Source organism: Bison bison, unplaced genomic scaffold (genome assembly GCF_000754665.1).
Source record: "Bison bison bison isolate TAMUID 2011002044 unplaced genomic scaffold, Bison_UMD1.0 scf7180017864065, whole genome shotgun sequence".
In the NCBI taxonomy this organism is placed as follows: Eukaryota; Metazoa; Chordata; class Mammalia; order Artiodactyla; family Bovidae; genus Bison; species Bison bison.
In genome coordinates, this window is record NW_011494637.1 from 819,010 (window position 1) to 843,645 (window position 24,636).

At 39.1% G+C, this 24,636-nt stretch overlaps 1 protein-coding gene across 8 annotated transcripts in view; it reads right to left on the reverse strand.

Annotated features, from left to right (window-relative positions):
* Positions 1 to 24,636, reverse strand: part of PARK2 (parkin RBR E3 ubiquitin protein ligase) — a 1,245,124-nt gene that overhangs the window by 668,126 nt on the left and 552,362 nt on the right. For all 8 annotated transcript variants that reach the window (XM_010836734.1, XM_010836732.1, XM_010836730.1 and 5 more), the window contains one exon: positions 1,514 to 1,597. In XM_010836734.1, the coding sequence (XP_010835036.1) occupies positions 1,514 to 1,597 (84 nt within the window). The remainder of the gene's footprint in view (positions 1 to 1,513; positions 1,598 to 24,636) is intronic.

Genomic DNA, 24,636 nt, shown 5'->3' on the forward strand with positions numbered 1-24,636 from the left:
CAGTCATTCTTTAAAAGATAAGTATTTTTACTTCAATTCAGTATTTTTATATAGTGTGTACTGCAAGGACTTTTTTAGGGTATCAGCTCACCATGCTGTTGGAAATAAAACCTCAATATAAATTAATTTATACTAAGCATTATGTATTGATACATAAGTAAGTTGAAAATTCAGCAAGTAAGAAAAAGCAAGACTATCAACCCTACTCTATCTGCCTTTGACTGATCTGAAGCTGAATCTTTAAAGACACAAGACTGTCTATTCTGCTAAGCTGAATCCTTCCAATTAATATGAAGCTACATGGAGGCAGTCAGACTGTCAATGATTGAAGTAGACTTTCAAAGGACTTCACATTGCTGTAAAGATGCTATGGGGATCATAATGTTATATGCACCAAGGGATTTACATTATTATTAAATGTAATTATATCTGCATGTTATGTAGATATACATATTACACTCACATACATACACACATATGTAATTATACTTATTTATTCCAAATAAAAATATATGTACTTTGATTTCATCCCAATAGCAAACTTGCAAGACTGCATTATGCCTTGATAGCTGTCAGTGACACACAAGTCACTATTTTGCACAGGATTTGCATTAATACAAAGCTGTTCAGTGTCCCCAGTCCCAGCTGATGGAGAATGATTTTTACTGCTGCTCACTGCTATCTCCATAGCCTTGCAATCCTCCAGCAGATTGGAGAGAGAAGACATGTCTGATGATCAAGCTCAAACACTCTACCAGAGAAGACCTTAGCTGTCGGCTGGCTCTGACAGTCTGTGAACTAACACTGACATTTCTGTCGGTGCCATAACAGTATTTACAGATTGGAAAATATATACAATCAGATAATGATGGACCCAAGGATTTTCCAAAGTAAAAATTGTAACAATATCCAAATTACAAACATGACAATAATAACATTATTTTTAAAATAACTTCAGTACTTAGGGTCTCACTGAAGAAATACCTTCTCGATATGAGAGATATGCCATATGTTTGCAAAGAAAATGGGATTACAGCGAACAGAGGATGGTGATTGCATTTATAGTTGGCCATCCATTCTAGATTTTCTAAAAGCCCACTGTGTCCAAAAAGCACTAAGAAAGGTAGAAAGAGTGATTCTGAATGACAGGGAATAAAAGGTAAAATATCATAGCATTAGGAAAAGCATGAATGTATAGCTTAGTTATTTTCTTTTGCCAAACTCTGAATGGAATCTTCTTTATAGTCCATGAATATCATCTTATGAGGAATTTAAATTGTCCTGTTTCAACACAGTCACTCCAAATGGCTAAGTCTCCTGGAAAATGACACCGGAAGGCAATGATACAGTCAGAATTCTTGGTGAACATTATGAACTCTTCTGAATCTGATAACCTTTTTTGTAAATACAAAACATGGATGGAAAATACTCAATGAGCATTTTGTCTGTAATCTCATTTCCCAGTAAACGCTGGAGATGTCATAATGAAAGAACAGATGGGACCCGTACTTACCGCTCTGGTCCCAGGGCAGTTTGGAGACTGACATTCACCACTCATTCGGTTTGGGATTAAGACATCTTCCCAGCAAGAAGGACCCTGGGAAAAAAATAAACAAAACAGAGCATTCTTGGTGCACAAATTATAAAATAAATGTACTCACTAACACATTGTACTGTTTATGTTATAAAATGATAATGAAAGTAAAATCTAGTCCAGTGATCATCAAAAGTAGAGTACATAGACCTGGGGGGTTCTCGGGGCCCTGCAAGGGGATCTGCTAGGTCAAAACTATTTTCAACAACACACTAAGGTAATATTTGGCATATTGCTCCAAATGTGTATCACATATACATGGAGTCCTTTCCCCTCGGAGTTACATTTGATTGTTTACAAACGTAATTAAATACATTTAAGTTCATTTCAGTTTCAGTTGCTAAATTTTGAATGAAAACACACTTGCAAATTGCACCCAAAAGGAGTCTTTGGGGGGCAGCAGTGGAATAAGGGGGCTTCCCAGGTGGTTAGAGGTAAAGAACCTGCCTGCCAACCAATGCAGGAAAGGTTAAAAGAGGTGGGTTCCATCCCTGGGTCTGGAAGATCCCCTGGAGGAGGGCATGGCAACCCCCTCCAGTATTCTTGCCTGGGGAATCTCATGGACAGAGGAGCCTGGTGGGCTACAGTCGACGGGGTCGCACAGAGTTGGACACGACTGAAGTCACTCAGCAGGCAAGCAGGCACATTGGAGCAGGGTCAGCAAGCCGGCAAGAGCCCCGGCTGCAGTCGGCAGGCTGAGCAGACTCCGTTATCCCCTTCTCCTTTCTGAGGCCCCGTGAGAATTACAGTTAATAATAGCACGATGTGAATCCAGGACACCAAGGAAGACAAAAGGCAGAAGTCTGGGTGAGAAGAGAGTTTCAAACTTTTCTGGAAATCTGCCATCTGCTACAACAGAGCGACCTCTCTGCGCGCAGGCCCACAGGGAACCCAAAGAGGAAACGGAGGTGGGGGAGAAAGGCAACGGAGACCTGGAGCAGCTAACAGGGAGAAGGTTTCCTTTCAAGAAGCATAAGATCCTAAATCTTCCTGCTGGAACTGTCAGATCCGTGGCTTAGAAACACGGAATGCAATGAAACTTTCTGTGTATATGACAAATATGCACTTTTCGTGTGTTGTTTTTTTCAGGTTTCAGAAAGCAATGAAAATATTTATGTAGCAATTTTGTTACATAAGTACCATTTTATCTGACAAATCCTTATGTTATACCAGGAAATTAGAGAAAGCTCCTTCAAAATTTTCTTTTTGATCTCAAACATTAACAAAATAATACAAGTAATTAAACCGAAAAGAAATCAGTTGGATAAGAGAATTAGACATAATGAAATACATGTGCTAGTTCGTCCATGCTACTCAAATGATTAGTATTGAACGCTATTGCTGTAGCCACCCTGGACACAGAAACACATGTTCCAGTTACTTTCTGACATTATAAAGCAGATTTAACTTTTCTCATTTCTAGTTTTAGAAAACATGAATTGTTTAATCATTGTATACTATGCAGTAGTTGCATGGCTAAAGATTTATAATTAATAGTCTTCACACAGGAGAGAGAAAGGTGTCCAGACCGCAAGGTGTAAAAAGACTGCAAATCACACGGCAGCACGAGGGAGCTATGAATCAGAATGTGTCAAGGAAAGAATGAAAAGAAAATCTATTTCATCTCTCAAAGGTAGAGCGCTGGAGAAAGATATCAGAAAACCCATGTCAGACAGAACAGTGTGAAATACACGTCTTAATAAAGAATTGTGTGCCTGTTTTTCAGAAATTGTTCTCCTTTTTGGTCCAATAGTAATTACAACCAAGAAAAATCCACAACTTACATAAGCATCTATATCAGGACTCAGTAACAATGGCCTTGTTGACGAAATCCAGGCTAGGGTTTGTTTTTGTACAGCCCATGACCTAAGAATGGTATTACATTTTTCAGTGGTTAAAAGCATAAAAAGAAGAGTATTCTGTGGTGCACAAAAAGTAAATGATATTCAAATTTCCAAGTCCAAAATGAAATGTATTGCACACGGCTGTAGCTCATTTGTGTATTATCTATGCGGCTTCTGCACAGCAAGCTCAGAATTGAGCTGTTGAAACACAGAGGAAGTGGTTTAAAAAGCCTTCATATTTACTATCTGGCCCTTAATAGAAAAAGTTTGCCAATCCTTGATAGTATATAAAATGTTCCAAGTTCATAATGAAAAACATTCAAAAAACATTGTAGCATCATTTTGGCCAGCATATAATCTCATTAATTTGTTGAAGTAGTTGCATTCTGGGTCTCAAGTGAGAAATTACTTCAATTAAAACCTTAGCAGTATTGATCTATCAAATCTGAGAACACATTGATAGAATTCAGTGATCCAAGTTGTTTGAATCAGTAAGAGAGTAGACAGACAATTATAACATCTGGGGATTTGTGTTGAGTAATCTTACAACTGACTGAAAATCATGAAGCAGAATATTATTTAAACAGATGTATATGATGCAAAAAATTAGAAAAAACTGCATGAAAAAACTGCCAAAAATCTATAAAATATGAGTCTTCAAATAGGATTTATTCTTAAGAATTTTACAACAAACCCACAAGTCATTTTGGCTCTGTCTTGTCATGTCCAATCAAGTGGGGAACTGAAGTACTTAAATTCAGGCAAATTCTTACCTGAATATCACTCTGACAAGATTCAGACAGTTAAAGTGTTTTACACCCCCCACCCCAGATTATCTAAGTAAATTCTTTAATCTGTTCTTCATAAGTGGGCATAAACAATGCTGCTTTAAAATATTGCACATTATGTTTTAAAAAATGTTTCCAGACAGTCTTTGCATTTACAGGCTTGGAAAAGGTAATTTAAGCATTTTTACTACAATTTTGCCAATTATCACTGAATGTATTTAAAATATCCTCTTGAATGTTTCCATAAATATCTAAGTCATATAATTAAACTTTAGGGACTAAAATTATTTTGAAAACCATACTTGTTGAGAATTGGGAAAGGAGTACGTCAAGGCTGTATATTGTCACCCTACTTATTTAACTTATATGCAGAGTACATCATACAAAATGCTGGGCTGGAAGAAGCACAAGCTGGAATCAAGATTGCTGGAGGAAATATCAATCACCTCAGGTACACAGATGACATCACCCTTATGGCAGAAAGGGAAGAGGAACTAAAGAGCCTCTTGATGAAGGTGAAAGAGGAGAGTGAAAAAGTTGGCTTAAAGCTCAACATTCAGAAAACGAAGATCATGGCATCCCTGGTCCCATTCCTTCATAGCAAATAGATAAGGAAACAGTGGAAACAGTGGTAAACTTTATTTTGGGGGCTCCAAAATCACTGAAGATGGCGACTGCAGCCATGAAATTAAAAGACACTTGTTCCTTGGAAGAAAAGCTATGACAAACCTAGACAGCATAATGAAAAGCAGAGACATTACCTTGCCAACAAAGGTCGATATAGTTCAAGCTGTGGTTTTTCAGTAGTCATGTACGGATGTGAGAGGTGGACCATAAAGAAAGCTGAGTGCCAAAGAATTGATGCTTTCAAATTGTGGTGTTGGAGAACACGCTGGAGAGTCCCTTGGACTACAAGGAGATCAAACCACTCCATCCTAAAGGAAGTCAGTCCTGAATATTCATTGGAAGGACTGATGCTGAAGCTGAAACTCCAATACTTTGGCCACTTGATGCGAAGAACTGACTCCTTGGAAAAGACCCTGATGCTGGGAAAAATTGAAAGCAGGAGGAGAAGGGGACGACAGAAGATGAGATGGTTGGATGGCATCACCGACTCAATGGACATGAGTTTGAGTCAGGTCCGGGAGTTGGTGATGGACAGAGAGGCCTGTTGTGCTGCAGCCCACAGGGTCGCAAAGAGTTGGAAACGACTGAGTGACTGAGCTCACTGAAAGTATCTATTTCCACCTGTCATACAGTAGATCTTATTCTGTGTTTTCCTCCCTTTGATATAAAGATCTTTTGCTTCTAATAAAGCTAAGCATGGTGTTATGATTATATTAGAGGCTTAATAAGGCAACCATTAAATAGTAAGCAGGGAAAATAATATGGGAAAAGATCTTTTGAATCAATATATATCCACCAAGCAACTCTTCGTTAAACAGCTCTTAAAAATCTAAGAATACAGCTATGAAAAAGAGAGAAGAATCCTTTTCTTATAGCTTTTGTTAAGTATACAGAAAGGCTAATGTTGTAAATTAGCTGGGCACACATATTCAATGAATAAAATTAAAAAGGATATTAATACAAAATGCTGGTCAGATGTAAAACAAATGCAATACACATACATATCTGCTCAGATATAAAATGTCACAGCTGGTTTAGAAATTTATTAGGAATTTTTAAAAAGTTAAACATACAACTAACAGCAAGCCTTGGCCATTCCACTCCTAGATAATTAACAGGTAAATCAAAACATGAGTCCCCAAAGAGAATCATATACCAATGCTCAAAACAACTTTATTCTTAGTAGCCTCGAACTGGAGACCACCCAGATATCTATCAAACTATGAATGGATAAACAAAATGTGCTACATGCAGCCATTGAAATACTACTCAGTAATCAACAGTATTTTGTTATTTACAAATGCAGCACAATGGATGATTCTCAAAATTATGTGAAAGAAAGAAGCCATATATGAAATACAACATATGCATGGGGCTTGCCTGGTGGATCACTCATAAAGAATCCACCTCTCAATGCAGGAAACATGGATTCGATCCCTGATCTGGGAAGATTTCCACATGCTGCACAGCAACTAAGCCAGTACGTCGCAACTACCGGGCCCAGGAGCCACACCACTGAGCTCATACACTCTAGAGCCTGTGCTCCGCAACGAGAGAAGCACCACAATGAGAAGCCCTCACACCACAACAAAGAGTAGCCCCTGCTTGTTGCGACTAGAGAAAAACTGGAGCAAAACTGAAGACGCAGTGCGAACGAAATAAATAAAATTATTTAAAAAAACGATATATACTAGATTCCACTTATATAAAATGCAAACAAATCTAAAGTGGCGAAAACAGAAGAGGGGCATCTTTGAGGTGGGGGCGGATGGTGGAATGGGCTGCAAGAGGGCATGAAGAATCTTTCGGGGGTATTATGGGCTGAGTTGTGTCCTCTCAAATTGAATATGCTAAAGGCTTAACCCTCTGTAGAATGTGACTGCATTAGACGAGAGGGTCTTTAAAGAGGGAATTAAGGTAAAATGAGGTCATTATGGTAGACTCTAATTCAATGTGACTGGTGTCCTTAAAAGGTGTCTCTAACAAATGGGCCTGGGACATAGAAGAGAGAAAACATCCCATGAACACACAGAAGAAGACAACCATCTATAAGCCAAGGCAAGAGGTCCTAGTAGGTACCAGGCTTGCTGACAACTTAATTTCAGACTTCTAGCCATCAGAATTGTGAGTAAATGAAATTCTGTTGTGTAAACCACACAGGCTGTGGTACTTCATGATGGCACATCTAGCAAACCAAGACAGAGGTTACGGAAATGTTCTCCAGCTTCATCATGATGGTGGTTTTGTGGGATTATATACTTGTCAGAACTCTTCAAATTATACCCTTCAAATGGAGACCGTCAATTTTACACAAACTATTTCTCAGTAATGTGTAATAGGAAAAAATGAACTGAGAAACTGCCAAGGAAATTCTGTGAGGGAAGTAGAAGCTTTGCATTAAATGGTGCTTGACCAATTGAATATGAATATCTAAATCCCTTCTTCACGCCATACAGTTTCTAGAAGAAAACAAATGAAAACATCTTTACAACCTTGAAACAGATAGAACTTTTTACAAGGACACTGGAAGCTCTAACCATCAATGAAAAAAATTACGAACTGAACTTCAATGGAAATTAAAAAACAACTTCTGATCACCAAAAGACACTTGTGAATATGCAATTCACAGACTGGAGGAAATATTTGCAATGCATACATCTATGAAATAATATCTAAGCTATACAGAGAACTTCAAAAAATAGCACCAATTTTTTCATGTATGACAAGCATGTAGACAAGCATACCAATTCAAAATAAGAAAAATACTTACAAAAGAAGACATACAAACGGTCAATAATCATATGAAAACATAGTCAACATCATTAAAAATAAGGAAAATGCAAACTAAAATAAAATACATTTTCAATGGTTTCACATCTTAGCCAGTACGATGGCTAACTTTTTTTTTTTTAAGGTGGATAATCCTAAGGATTGACTAGAAGGCGGCATGAGGAATTCTTTTGGAAATGTTCTGTACTTTGATTGGAGTAGTAGTTACATGAGTATGTATTACTGTCAAAGCTCATAGAACTGAATCCTTAAATTCGGTTCATTTTATAAATTGTTCCAAAATTTAGAACAAGGAACTGAATTTTCACCTCTCCTTATTCAATAAGGACTTACTGATGCCCTGCCTCTCAGTAGCTCTTCAACCTTAGAGGATTTCCTGACCATTCAGGGATCAGCTGGCCCAGGACAAACGGAGAAATAACATACCTTACCTCATAGGGGTGTTGCAAGAATTAAATATAAAATGCTGAGGCCACTGCCAGACACACGCTACGTTCTCAACAAAAGCTAGCCATTTCTGTATTAACCATTCAGCACCCAAACGTGATGAAGGGGTGGGATGATTAGGGACCATCGCCAGTATGGTTTAAAGAGCATTAATGCATGTAATTAAATTATTTTAAATTAAAAAAAAAAGTATCTTTACTTCTTCAGTAATTTCCCAGTGTAGACTCTAGAGGCAATAATCTGTAACTTTTGTCATAGGATAATCCAAGCCACTGACAATCAACAAAGACCAGTTCTGTGGCTCTGAACGGCTTGCTAACATTCATCACCAAGCTACAGAATTCTTAAAGTGAAGGACCACATCCTACTTATATCTACATGCTTTGATGTGAATAGCGAAATTCGGTATGTAAACACACTGAACATTCAGATACATGTTAACTGAATCGGGCTTTACTTTTCTCTTCTTTATATTCTCATTTGCATACTATAAAAAACTGAAAGATCTATGTTTTTCAAAGTTGTGTTTTCTTTTAAAGCAGACTTTTTTTTTTCCCTAATGAATTGTGTATAGAATCCAAAGTAAAAAACAAATAATGCAGGCCTATTCTACTTGGAGAAAAAGGATGGGCCCCCCAAACTCTTGATGCCTATTGGTTGGAGCTCTCCTGCAGTTCCTTGCCACGTGGGCTTCCTAAATGTAGCTGTTTATTTCATATGTTAGCAGGAGAATATCTGCATAGACTCCCTAAATGCAGTCCCCTGTAATGTAATTAATGGAAGTCTTACATATTAATAGCATGACTGGGGGAATGGCAGGTATCTCATCACTTTCGCCATCTTCTCTTGGTTAGAAGGAAATCAGCAGAACCCCCCACATTCAAGAGGAAGGGATTTCAGAAAAGCATGGACACTACGAGAGAGAGATCACTAGAGGTCGCCTCCTTGACTGTCCCTACCAAAGCTGTTTCATAGATCAGGAGAAAGACCTTTCATAACAAGAAAGTTTAAGAAATGATAAGTGCTGGGAAAACTAAACAGCTCCATCTAAAAAAATAAAATTAGAACATTCTTACACCATACACAAAAATAAACTCAAAATAGATTTAAAGCCCTAAATGTGAGACCAGACAGTACAAAACTCTTACAGGAAAACATAGGCAGAACACTCTCTGACATAATTACAGCAGTATCTTTGTCAATCCCTATCCCAGAGTAATGGAAATAAAAATAAGCAAATGGGACCTAATTAAACACAAATATCCTTTTTGTTTGTTTGAACTCAAAACCTTTTGCACAGCAAAGGAAAGCATAAGCAAAATGAAAAGACAGCCCACAAAATGGGAGAAAATATTTACAAATGATGTGACCAGCAAGGGATTAGTCTCCAAAATTTACAGCTTGTGCAGCTTTATATCATCAGAACAACAACCCAATCAAAAAAGAAGCAGAAGACCTAAACAGACATTTCCCCAAAGAAGACCTACAGATGCCGAAGAGGCACAGGAAAAGATGTTCAACCTCACTGATTATAAGAGAAATGCAAAAAGCCACAATGAGTGATCACCTCACAACAGCCAAAATGGCTATCATCAAAACGTCTGCAAATAGGAAATGCCGGAGAGGGAGTGAAGAGAAAGGAACCCTCTTACACTGTTGGCAGGAAGGTAAATTGGTGCAGCCCATATGGAGCACAATACGGAGGTTCCTTAAAAAAACTAAAAATAGAGCTAACATATAACTCTGCAATCCCACTCCTGAGCTCAGGTCCGAAGAGAAACATGGTCCAAAGGGATACATGCATCGCAATGTTCATTGCAGCACTGTTTACAATAGCCAAGACACGGAAGCAACCTAGATGTCCATTGACAGAGAAATGGATAAAAAAAGAGGTGATACACAGATACAATGGGACATTACTCAGCCATCCAAAAGAATGAAATAATGCCAGACAAAATCCACACAGTACCACTAAATCTGCATGCTCTCTGATAATGCCTCAGTGTTCATCGGGTCACAAGCATAAGCATAAGGTATCTGCACCCACATGTAGGCTTATCAATGGCTTCCAATTATTTAATATAATTTCTTTGACCTCAGAAAGGCACTTTGCAGCTCTTCTAGAATTTGAAACCACTACCATCTCCAGTCATCATTCTTAAAATACATTCATGTGATGCAAATTTTAAGTCACTGAAGTCGTTATTAGTTCATTCAACAAATTATGTACTCCGTATGTTAGTCCATGGGCAGTCGGACATGACTGAGCGACTGAACAATAACAATAATGGGACAGATATCTTGCTGGCCTGGAGATAAGACACTGAACAAGTCTTTTATATTTAAAGGGACAAAAGTGATTTAAGAAATAATACATATATTTTTTAGGGTACATAGGAAGAAACCCTGACCTAGACTGTTAGAAGGAATATTGTTTAGGCTGAGACCTGAGGAAAAAAAAATAAGAATCAGAAATGAAAAGCAAAACTCCACAACAGAAAAGGTTTTGAGCAGGGAAAACAGAACCAGTCACTAGAACTAGTCACCAACCACTAGACTGGTTGTGGGATCTGTGTATATTTTCAATGAGATGGTATCAATAATCAATCCATGAATAATCATTTACTTTGGTGCCTCCTAAACATCTTAATCTACAATGCTTGAAATTAAGATTCCACTAAAATGTTTATTTTGAGGACTTCCCTGGTGACTCAGCTGGTAAGGAATCCACCTGCAATGCAGGGGACCAGGGTTTGATCCCTGGGTTGGGAAGATCCCCTGGAGAAGGGAATGACTACCCACTCAAGTATTCTGGCCTGGACAATTCCATGGACTGCATCGTCCATGGGATTGCAAAGAGTCGGACATGACTAAGCGACTTTCACTTTCAAAATATACATTTAAACATAATGAAATGCAAAGCACTGATTTCAAAGAGATGGGGATACCAACATGACAAACAGTGTCTTTGTACTTTTGAGTGAGAGCGACTGGATTTCAAATCCAACAGTCATTACCAGATATGTAACAACAGCTGTGTGTGTTAGTCACTCAGCTGTGTCCGACTCTCTACAACCTCATGGAGCCCACCAGGCTCCTCTGGTCATGGAATTCTTCAGACAACAATACTGGAGTGGGTTGCCATTCCCTTCTCCAGGAGATCTTCCCAACCCAGGGATGGGACCCATGGCTCCTGATCGGCAGGAGCTCTGGCACTGCAGTCAGATTCTATACTGTCTGAGCCACCAAGGAAGACCATGTAACAATAAGGAAGTTAAATAATCAGAACATCAGTTTTTTACATGTTATGTGAAAAAAATGACAGCTGTACCTGTATCATGATGAACGTGAGAGAGTGAAAAAGGTGGCTTAAAACTCAACATTCAAAAAACAACAATCATGGCATCTGGTCCCGTCACTTCGTGGCAAATAGATGGGGAAACAATGGAAACAGTGACAGACTTTATTTTCTTGGGCTCCAAAATCACTGCAGATGATGACTGCAGCTATGAAATTAAAAGATGCTTGCTCCTTGGAAGAAAAGCTATGACCAACCTTGACAGCATATTAAAAAGCAGAGACATTACTTTGCCAACAAAGGTCCATCTAGCCAAACCTATGGTTTTTCCAGTAGTCATGTATGGATGTATGAGATGGACTATAAAGAAGGAAAGCTTAGCACCGAAGAACTGATGCTTTTGAATTATGGTGTTGGAGAAGACTCTTGAGAGTCCTTTGAACTGCAAGGAGATCCAACCAGTCCATCCTAAAGGAAATCAATCCTGAATATTCACTGGAAGGACTGATGTTGAAGCTGCAGCTCTACTACTTTGGCCACCTGATGCAAAGGACTGAATCACTGGAAAAGACCCTGATGCTGGGAAAGATTGAAGGCAGGAGGAGAAGGGGATGACGGAGGATGAGATGGTTGGATGGCATCACTGACTCGATGGACATGAGTTTAAGCAAGCTCAGGGAGTTGGTGATGGACAGGGATGCCTGGCATACTCCAGTATATCCAGTCGCAAAGAGCTGGACATGCATGAGTGACTGAACTGAACTGACCTACATCATAGGGTTGATGGCTATATGAGGTCAAGTACTTATGACAGTGTGAAGTGTTAGTCGATTGGCAACTCTTGGCAACCTCATGGCTGACAGCCTGCCAGGCTCCTCTGTCCATGGGATTTTCCAAGCAAGGACACTGGAGTGTTTGCCATTTCCTTCTCCGGGTGACCATTCGGACATAGGGATCGAAGCCGGGGCTCCTGCACTGCAGGCAGGTTCTTTACCAACTGAGTTAGTTGCTACATCAAAGTACTTACACACTTGAATACTCAGTATTAACACTTCAATATTCAAGTACTTATACTTGAACAATTAATATTCAATAAATATTAGCAGGTACTACTTAATAACTCTAATTGGATAAAAATGGGATCATGGAAAGAACACCCCAAAAGGGCAGAGATTCAGAAGGTAATTGTTCTAGATGTAATTTGACTAGAGTTAGGGTGATCAGTTTAGACACAGTTTAAACATCTTTATGCCTTAATTTCCTATCTCTAAATTGTGAGTAATAAGAGCTCACAGTCAAAGAAGATAAAGAATGAGCTAATTACTCTGAAAATCCTTTATAACAGGCATTCAGCGATAAGTGAGGGGACAACTGGAGCTGTGAGCATTTTTAGACAGTATAATAGTAGAAAGCAGTGGACTCACACAGTAACCTCTTTATTACTGCCCCAAACATAATGCCACGTCCAAAGAGAAGAGATGGTTGATACATAATGACGCAGCTGCTGCTGGGATCAGCAATTAAGCAGAGCAAGTGTCTATGCTTGTATTGATTACCCAATGCTGCCGAGTTAACTCAACAGCTGTTTAAACAGAATATCTCAGCTGGTCTTAAAGATTTTCCCCTAAAACTGGGGTATCTGTATCGCTTATGAGACATAATTGGGCATGATTTAGTATAAAATGAATTTCCTTCCATTACTAAAACATGTTTCATATCATAAAAAGCAAGCATTTCATCACCTAATATTCAGTAACATACTTCTCCCCTCCAAGGAAATTACTACAAGACAGAAACATCACATTTCTACAAACAATCTGCATCATTGTAAGTGAAACAACTCTTGGTCCACCGCACTAGAGCCCTGCTGAGTCTGACACAGTCAATCACTGTCATTATTTATCGAGAGTCCTTCATGTAGGGTGCCATTGTGCTAAATGCGCTAAATGTTAAACAGCATGGTTATTCCTTCACAATTTCCCGTTACCAAACTATTTCTGAATCACAAGATGCCCTCAATTATACTACCAAGTGTTGACAGGTCTGCTGCAGGCACATCACAGAGATAGCAGGATTTAAACAGCTGTGATTTTTTTTTGTCCTATTTCATAGAATTGAAACAATGGAGACAAATAAAGGCTTACAGTGATTCACTTTTATGCACTCTTAACAGATTTAATTTAGGAGAACCATATGATTATCTTCATCTGTTCAAGTTCTCTTTACTAAGAATAATCTTGCCACTGCAATGGAGGGAAATTTGCTGCTGCTCAGATTAGAGGCAGTTTCAGGCCGCATAACAGGCTTCTGACTGTTGGGATGGAAGCTCTCATTTCAATTCAAGGCATGTGAATCTATCTGAATAACAACATTTATTATCATGTAAAGCTTCCTAGTTATCTCAGCAGGCTTTATATCTTGATAATCACGACTGGGACTGGACCATGCTTATTAAATGTGATAAGAAGTTTATTAGATTTCTAGTGAATGCCCAGATACCACCACCATCATAAAATACAGTTTTATGAACAACACATTTTGGTGTTTACTATACTACTCTGAATCCCCTACTGATGCTGAACTCAATGAGCCACCTTTTTTTTTTTTCAAAAAAGGGAGAGGAAGAAATAATATAGGATGTGCTTAAATGATTAACAGATCACAGTTTAGTTCAGTTTTCTGTTGCTTCAGTGGAATGAACTGGCCATGAAGAACAGCAATATGGGGTGACTGTCTTGGCCAGGCCACAAAAGCTACACATGTTGTACAAATGGAATTGATGTGTGCTTCTGAGTCTTAACAGGGCAAGCGGCTTCATAAGAACTGGGCAAAGATTATAAAAAAAAAAATCATTTCTTGAGGGTGCTCGAGGCAGTGAATTTGGATGGGCCCGGCCCAACCAGGCATTGGACACGCTTGTCATGAATGGGCGGCTGGCTAAGCATAACCCTAAAGGTGCCAGTATGACTCCCACAACCAGGCACTTTCACTGACTGCCAGCGTTGGGGCAGGGGACATTACCCATACTGACCTGGGATTTGTGAACTGAAAAGAGCAAAAATGGCTTAATAAAAACTATATATATACATATTTTTTATTTTTATTTTATTTTTTAAATTTTATTTTATTTTTAAACTTTACAATATTGTATTAGTTTTGCCAAACATCGAAATCAATCCGCCACAGGTATACCCGCGTTCCCCATCCTGAACCCACCTCCCTCCTCCCTCCCCTACCCTCCCTCTGGGTCGTCCCAGTGCACCAGCCCCAAGCATCCAGTACCGTGCATCGAACCTGGACTGGTGACTCGTTTCATACATGATATTATACATGTTTCAATGCTATTCTCCCAAATCTCTCCACCCTCTCCCTCTCCCACAGAGTCCATAAGACTGATCTATACATCGGTGTCTCTTTTGCTGTCTCGTACACAGGGTTATTGTTACCATCTTTCTAAATTCCATATATATGTGTTAGTATACTGTATTGGTGTTTTTCTTTCTGGCTTACTTCACTCTGTACAATAGGTTCCAGTTTTATCCATCTCATTAGAACTGATTCAAATGTATTCTTTTTAATGGCTGAGTAATACTCCATTGTGTATATGTACCACAGCTTTCTTATCCATTCATCTGCTGATGGGCATCTAGGTTGCTTCCATGTCCTGGCTATTATAAACAGTGCTGCGATGAACATTGGGGTACATGTGTCTCTTTCCCTTCTGGTTTCCTCAGTGTGTATGCCCAGCAGTGGGATTGCTGGATCATAAGGCAGTTCTATTTCCAGTTTTTTAAGGAATCTCCACACTGTTCTCCATAGTGGCTGTACTAGTTTGCATTCCCACCAACAGTGTAAGAGAGTTCCCTTTTCTCCACACCCTCTCCAGCATTTATTGCTTGTAGACTTTTGGATTGCAGCCATTCTGACTGGCGTGAAATGGTACCTCATAGTGGTTTTGATTTGCATTTCTCTGATAATGAGTGATGTTGAGCATCTTTTCATGTGTTTGTTAGCCCAGGATAAATCCACACACATATGGACACCTTATCTTTGACAAAGGAGGCAAGAATATACAATGGATTAAAGACAATCTCTTTAACAAGTGGTGCTGGGAAAACTGGTCAACCACTTGTAAAAGAATGAAACTAGAACACTTTCTAACACCATACACAAAAATAAACTCAAAATGGATTAAAGATCTAAACGTAAGACCAGAAACTATAAAACTCCTAGAGGAGAACATAGGCAAAACACTCTCCGACATACATCACAGCAGGATCCTCTATGACCCACCTCCCAGAATATTGGAAATAAAAGCAAAAATAAACAAATGGGACCTAATTAAACTTAAAAGCTTCTGCACAACAAAGGAAACTATTAGCAAGGTGAAAAGGCAGCCTTCAGAATGGGAGAAAATAATAGCAAATGAAGCAACGGACGAAGAACTAATCTCAAAAATATACAAACAACTCCTACAGCTCAACTCCAGAAAAATAAATGACCCAATCAAAAAATGGGCCAAAAAACTAAATAGACATTTCTCCAAAGAAGATATACATATTTTTTAAAGAAAACCCTGAGGCCTCCCCAAAGCAAAAAATGACTCTTGGCCAAAAGATGTCAGATTGTCCTTGGACATGTATGTTGGCAAGGACCTTTTAAAAAAGCAATTAGTTTAATGCAAAATGAACATTTGCTCTAGTCCATAAACTTTACTTTGAGCCTTTTCATGTCAAGATCCTTCCATATTTTCCTTTCTTTCTCTCTCCATTTCCTCCTCCACTCTTTGTTACAATCCAGGTTCAGTTCAGTTCAGTCGCTCAGTCATGTCCGACTCTTTGCGACCCCATGAATCGCAGCACGCTAGGCCTCCCTGTCCCTCACCAACCACCTCTAAAAATAGCCTATATATGCCCTAATGAGACAGTAGAGACAAAGTATCTATACAAGACTGAAAGTGAAAAGTGAAAGTGTTAGTCGCTAAATCATGTCCCATTCTCTGCGACCTGGTGCTCTGTAGCCCACCAGGCTCCTCTGTCTGTGGAATTCCCCCAGCAAGGATACTGGAGTGAGTTGCCATTCCCTTCTCTAGGAGATCTTCCTGACCCAGGGATCAAACCCATGTCTCCTGCATTGTAGGCAGATTCTTTACCATCTGAACCACCAGGGAAGCTCCACAAACTAAATCTGTAGTTATCAAAACTTTCTCAGGATTAATTCAAGTGGCTGAAGTTCACACGAACACTTTTTTGAAGTTTCCATATCTTTCTGTAGGAATCCCCCCCATTTTTATTTTACAGTTTCCTCCACTTTAGCTCAATATTTAACAAAACCAGCTCCTATGAAAACCTCTTCTTTTTATGTCTATTTCTTTCATCAGGCAAAATGGGAAAGATTGTCGTGGAAGGACAAATTAGATCTTAGTAATAAATTATTCTAATTCTTAATTTTTTGAAACGATACTACTTTGGGGAAATGCTTTTAGCTCCCTACCTTCCTACCTTCGCCCATCTGACCCCCTGCACCCCTCAGTTGCCCATCCATGCAGTTATGCACCCGCTCTTTCTGTGATGGGGTATGGGATTTTATCCAACGGGAAGACTGAGGGCAACTCATTGTGGCTACAAGTATGCTCTGCATTCCCCAAACGAGCTTCATCAGGGACCGGGCAGATCCTGGTACATGTTCATCCAACATCCATTCCCTTATTGGTTCAAAAGGCAGAGGACAGAGGGATACAATTAATTTATGTTCTAAAACCTTGAGAAGCAACAACAGCAGATTTTCTTCCCATTCAGGCCAGGCACATATACAGACTGCTTTATGGTTTGGGGTGTCATCATGGCTTAATTCTGCCACTGGCTTACATATTAATCAATTACACTCCTCTGAAATGCAAGCCTACTCCTACTAGCTGAAAACTCACTGACCTCCCTGCTTCTATTCCCAGCATACCAGAACTCCATTTCAGGGCAGCCCTCCAGGGTTTCCACTGCGCCTCGTGAGTCTGACAAATGACAGCTGTCTGGGTGTTATGTTCATCCTACTGAAAGATTTAACATAAGCAAAATAAGACTCAGCTCGTCAAGGCCTCTTGTCAACTAGCTGTGATGATTTGCTCATCATTCCTTCAAAATAACCTCCCAACCTTCCTATTTACAAATAACTATAAGTTCTATAGCAGAAACCAACACATCATAAAGCAACTTTCTTCCAATTAAAAATAAATTTAAAAAAATCCAGGAGAGTTTATGACTGCTGTTGGTGTGTAGTTGCTAAGTCATGTCCAATTCTTTGTGACCCCAAGGAATATAGCCCATTAAGTTCCTCTGTCCATGGGATTTCCCAGTCAAGAATACTGAAGTGTGTTGCCATTTCTTTTTCCAGGGGATCATCCAAACCAAAGGATCAAACCGTTATCCTCTGTATTGCAGGCAGATTCTTTACCACTGAGCCATGAGGGAAGCCTAGGTTTATGATCAGAAAAAGAAATAAGGGTTTGTTTTAAAATATCTGTTCTTTTTCACAAGACTATATTTGTCTATAATAATTTGAAATGTATCTCAGACATCTGTTGGTTTTTATGTTAACACCTCAAATTGGCTTCATTTAAAATTGTATGAATCAGCCAACAGATCAAAGGTTTTTGGCTTCTAAAATTCAATATTCTCTTATTTTCACAGTTTTAAGTCTCGTAAGTTCAGTACATCTACATGATTTGTTCAAATGCATTCCATAGCTTACAAATAGTGATTATGCTTCTTGAAATGAGTTGGCTGGCTAAGATATGCTCACGATTGATTTTGATGCATGCCGCATTAAAAAATTTATTCTTAGAAGTAATTGTGACATTATTCAGGAATCAAAAGCAAAGGGAAATGCACAGCATGTTTCTTGCCCAAAATCATGCTCTGGTTTAAGGAAATATTTTCTCAAACTAATTCAGATCACATCTGCTATCACTTTACCCGAGACCAAGCAAAACAGTAATATTTTAGTTAGAAATCAGTGAACTTTTCCAGGTTTTATAATAAAACTACATTCCTGGACAATTTGGCAAGGTCTACCTCAAAATGACTAAGCATAGAAAAGCTATCTTGGGCATTCATCTTGGTAACATATTCGAAAATAATTATATGTCCATAAAACAGGGTTAATAAACATAAATCAAGGGTTTCTGCTCTGCTTGTGTGAATAAGATAGGGAATTTACAACTGGGAAAGATGGAGTATAAAGGATTACACAAGTTTCCAAATTAAGACTTAAAAAAAGTAGACCAAGGTTTGATTTGATGGATTTATAATTGAATTCTCCTTTATACCCTTTCTTCACACAAAATGACAAAGCCAGATGGGACCCAACCTTTCCTTTGAAATCTTCAGAGGCTGGCAGACTGGGGGTTGTGAGCTCTGATAGCGGATGGCCTGGTGACCACGAAGGAAGTAGCAAAGTTATCATAAAATTCCCGAAGCTCAGTCTCCAGCCCTTTTTTGCAAGGCAGAAAGAACTGTTCAAGACGCAGTAACCTCTGGAGGCATCATTCGTCAGAACAAGGTCAAATAGAAGGTAAACGCCAATGGGCACGCACAGTCGAAATCCCTAGGAAATGGCAATCTGCTAGAAAGAACGGCATTCAGGAGCAACTAGGGATACAATTACACAACAGGCAGATTTTCTAGCTCTAAAGTGAATTCGCATTGGCCAAGTCTTATTCTCTCAAAATTTACTGGATCTGTGCCCTCCTTTAAAAAAGAACTTAATTGGAGGATAATTGCTTTAAAATATTGTGTTGGTTTCTGCCACACATCAGTATGAATCAGCCATAGGCATACATGTCCCCGCCCTCCTGAAGTTCCCTCCCACCTCCCAGCCCACCCCGCCCCTCTAGGTTGACACAAGAGCCCCAGATTTGAGCTCCCTGCATTGTACAGCAGATTCCCAACGGCTTATTTCACATGTGGTAGCGTGTATGTTTCAATGCTCTCTCTCTATTTGTCCCACCCTCTTCTTCCGCGCCCTGAGTCCACAGTTCTGTTCTCTACATCTGTATCTCCTGGGTCCTCCTTTCTAGACCCAAAGCCGTGAACTTATGTTGACACCTGAAACTCTGCAGCTGACTGCGATGTGTTGTTAACTAGTGTCCTGGTACCCATCTCAGTTCCCTAAATGCCTTCTTCACAAAGCTGCGGCAGGATCTCTCCAGACACAAATGAGAATCTGCGAGGCTGCTGCCTTAAGGCCTCCAGTGGCCCCAACCCATGCTCAGGACATCTGTGCTCCCTGCTTCCTAACATGGCTCATGAAATCCTTTCTGCTCTGACCATTTTCCTCCCCCTACCCTAGCTGATTTTCTAGCAATTCCCTTCATGGAAACCCAAAAGTACACTTACAAAGAAACAAAAAGTGATATATTATTTTCAATCTTCGCGGAGCTTTAATCTGTTAAAATCCCTGGCCTTTGAGGGTTTCAATTAAGAGGTCTTAGGACATGTTTAATAGGAATGTTGTGTTTATAGAGCCAGGATAACATTTAAATTCCGTTAATTGGAATTAACAGAACTGAAATACAACAGATTCTAGTTATTTCTTTATCAAATACTCTTCACTCACTCTCTGCGACTGAATAATGCAAGTTCATAAACCTCTCTTTTGAAGTATTCTGGAAACTATATTCCTTGAGTATTCTGCTCCAGTTACCAAGGTTGGTGGAAACAAAACTTCCTCTGCATGAAATAAAGATGTAGAATAATAACCATCATTCTACAGGTTTATTAGGATCTAGTGAGTCAAGTGATTTCTAACGGTGAATGCATTAGAAAAATACAATTTGTAAAATAAAAGTACCTGAGTTCAAGACATTACATATTGAGGTGCACCCTTGAGCAAGTTATTTAAATTCTATTTAATACAATGCTATGATTTGTCCAGGTGTAATATAAGAATTAATATCAGCTTTATATACACAAGTTTGTTGTGAGGATATAACAATGACAATAAAAACATGACAAGCATTTTTTCTACCTTTAAATCACAGTGCAATGGTAGTTCTTATTTTTCTTTGCATTAAGCCCTACCACTGGATTCTTTTGCAAAATCGACATTATTAAGAGTAGTGAGAGCAATGCTTTGCAATTTAAAGCAGTTAAGGTGTTTTCTTCTCAAAACTGAAACACTAATTTTCTTCAGATTATGAACTAAATGTATCTTTCTGCCTAGTAACTGAATATCAAATCTCCTTCATAACCAACTTGCCTTTTTAGGAATTAAAAATAGTCACTATCCACTTAATTATTAACATAATTAGATGTTAAGGAAAAAAGAAAACAACAAAAAATTGCCATTATTGTCTTTCATCTTTGTCTTCCCTGGTGGTTCATTGGTAAAGAATCTGCCTGGGATCTCTGGGTCGGAAAGATCCCCTGGAGGAGGAAATGGCAGCCCCCTCCAGTGTTCTTGCATGGAGAATCCCATGGACAGAGGACCCTGGTGGGCTGCGGTCCATGAGGTTGCAAAGAGTTAGACACCACTTAGTGGCTAAACAACTGTCCTTCGTCTGGAGAATTATTTATATTTCAAGTTGAAGCAAGGCCCACATACTGAGATCTGTTGTCTACATACGAAATGATACCATTTTAAAAACAGAGAAGTTTATATTTCTTCACTTCTTTGAGATTTAATGTTAAAAACTAATGGCTATTAAAATTATTTTTTCCAAGATACAAAGAGCCTTACTATAATTGAAAATTTTAAGATAATTAAAATAATGAAATGTGTGTAAAATTCCAAATAAGAAGAATAATGATACCCATTTATTTCCCCCCTGCAGGAATCAAAGCTATGGAGGAGCCTAGTAGGCTGCAGTCCATGGGGTCGCTAAGAATCGGACACGACTGAGCGACTTCACTTTCAATTTTTCCTTTCATGCATTGGAGAAGGAAATGGCAACCCGCTCCAGTGTTCTTGCCTGGAGAATCCCGGGGACAGGGGAGCCTGGTGGGCTGCTGTCTACGGGGTCGCACAGAGTCGGACACGACTGAAGCGACTTAGCAGCAGCAGCAATGCTGTCCAATGAACATTTCAATTTGCCAACTTAGAATATAATATATATTTTTAAAAAAATCATAAAATCCCTTTAAACGCTGTTTAAAGTTTCATCCTATGTCTAATCAGCTAAGGCAGCTGCATGAAGTTGATGTCTGTAGAGTACTCTTGATGATGGAAGAAGAAGCCACAGTTTGGGTTCAGGGCGAAGCCATGCATTCAGGTTCCTGGTTTCCTTTATCTTGGTTCCGGGAGATAATTTATTCATATGAAGCAAAACTACTGTAAATTATGGTTGCAGAGGGAAGATCCATCTCAACAGATCTGAGAGGCATCTAAAGTCCGGCCACTGTATTTTAGGTATCAGTGTTCACTGTTATTTGTATGTTCAGAATAGAACATATATGAAGATCCAAAAAGTCATGATAATGAAGAAATTTATGAGCAGAATTTGACAGCTCTCACACTGTTGCAGGAGCTATGTAGATGACCTGAGATCTATCTGGTTTTATGTTTTTAGAAATGTAATTTATGCTAACGCTATATTCTATGAATATACACATTAATAAATTTCCTGTGCTGTGCTACTAAGAGGAGTATTTTTGCATTCTAGTTACAGGTAGCATAGCTCATCTGCAGTGCATATTAAAAACTATCAAGCAAGGCTTAATTATAAGGCAGAAGTTTCCTCAATAATAGTATATAAAAGCTCTCCTGCAAGAAAATATTCATATCTCTGGACTATCAGATAGCCTGGAATATAACTACTACTAAATGAGACTCCACTTAATGTGGAAATAGTCTCCAGAGTCCAACTTTTAAAAAATAGATCTAAATGGACATGTTATTTTTGGCAGACTCATTGGAAAAGACCCTGATGCTGGGAAAGATTGAGGGCAGGAGGAGACGGGGGTGACAGAGGATGAGATGGTTGGATGTCATCACTGACTCAGTGGACATGAGTTTGAGCACACTCAGGAAGATAGTGAAGGACAGGGAAGCCTGGCGTGCTGTTGTCCATGGGGTGGCAAAGAGTCGGACACGACTTAGTGACGGAACAGCAGTTGCTATAGCGGCACAGACTGGCTGTTCACTATCCGGTGCGAGTGTGTATGCACTCAGACTCTTTGCATGCGGTGGGCCAGTGGGAACAGAGAAACCGACATGGTAGGCGGCGAGTCCAGATGGGACAAAGGAGAGGTACTGAAAACCCCTGGGGACCAAAAAGTTGCTAAGAGTGTGAGAACCAGTGCAAGCCTACTAAAGTAATCATGATAATTTTATATTAAACACGGTTGTGTCACATAAAATGGCATCAGATCCAAACACAAGGACATGTGAGCTGAAATTAGGGGGTGCTTATATTAAAAATCTACTGATTCCAAGGTATTAGTATAAATGATAGCTATTTTCATTAATTTACAGCCTCTGGTCTATAAACGATTTCAAATCAGCAATACACATTTGATTTTTCAGTCATTCAAGCATTTTTCAGGCATCTGCTACGTGTTAAGCTGGGTGTTAAAGACTCAGAGGTCAGTGATCAAAATGATACCGTACCACACTCAAATATCGCACAATTCAGGGGAGGACATATAGACACACTTTTCACTTTTGACAGTGAAATGTATAATAGACTAGGGAAATCCCCACACATATCTGGAAGCTAGGAATATGGTACTGATTAACATACACAGGACAGGCCTAGAGACGCAGACGCAATAGAGAATGGACTTGCCGACACAGAGGGGAAGGACTGGACAGGATGAATGGAGAGAGCAGCACTGAGCTCCATACACGGCAACGTGTGAAACAGACAGCTGGCGGGAAGCTGCTGCATATACTGCACGAGGAGCTCGGCTCAGGGCTCCGCGATGGCCTACAGGGATGGGATGGTGCGGTGGGAGGAGGGGTCAAGATGGAGGGAATGTGTGTTTACGCATAGCTTACCTATGCTGTTGTACAGCAGAAACCAACACAACATTGTAAAACAATTATATTTCAATAAAAACATATCATTCCTTCTTGACCTTGTAATGGATCACATGACCCTTCATGAGTGCTCAGATATGGATTATGTAAATCGCAAATAATACATCATTTGATATACAGTCTCCGTCCAAAAAACAAAAACAAAAACAAAACAAAACCTTATAGAAACTGTCTCTTGACGTCTAACAGGCAGAGCAGTTCTCAGAGTTTTCTAAGATGCTCTTCCTGAGTTAAAATCCTAAAATTTGGCTTGAATGAATTTTCCAATTCTTTCTTTAAAAAAAAAAATGGTAAATGGTATAAAACATCTTTACCAATTGGGGGTGGGTAAAATATTTTCCATTTATTCTCAACCTAAACCAGTCAAATTCCAATAAAATAAGCACTCACGTGGTTTTGCCGACAAAGGTCCTTCTAGTTAAAGCTATGGTTTTTCCACTAGTCATGTATGGATGTGAGAGTTGGACTATAAGGAAAGCTGAACACCAAAGAACTGATGTTTCTGAACTGTGGTGTTAGAGAAAAGTCTTGAGAGTCCCTTGTGAAGGGACTCCCTTCAAGCCAGTCAATTGTAAAGGAAATCAGTTCTGAATACTCTAAGAACTGATGCTGAAGCTGAAACAAATATTTTGGCCAACTGATGGGAAGATCTGACTCATTGGAAAAGACCCTGATGATGGGAAAGGTTGAAGGCAGGAAGAGAAGGGGATGACAGAGGATGAGATGGTTGGATGGCACCTCCGACTTGATGGACGTGAGTTTGAGCAAGCTCCGGGAGTTGCTGATGAACAGGGAGGCATAAACTGAACTGAACATGTGGGTTATATTATTAAAATCAATTGGATAATTTGAATAAATGGCTGATGACTCGAGGCCAGGTCACACCTTCATTTTATTGCTCTCATCACTGCCTATTCCGGTCTAAGATTATTTTTGTAACAGAATTTTACCTGTCCTTTAAAAGTATTTTGGACCTCAGAGATGACAGATTATAAATAAAAGTAATGCAATGAAAACAAAATATGAAGTGTGGAAGATTTAAAAAAAAAATAAAGTCAGTGCCTAAGAGAATCTCCATTATGCTACGTCCATCTAACTAGTTCTATTAATACTGTTTTCTTTCTGAGACTTTAGAAATTTCTCCACTGAAGCTGTTATCTTGAGAATTTCAGTCACCAAACAACAAAGAAGTAGAGAATGAGCTCACAGTTACTG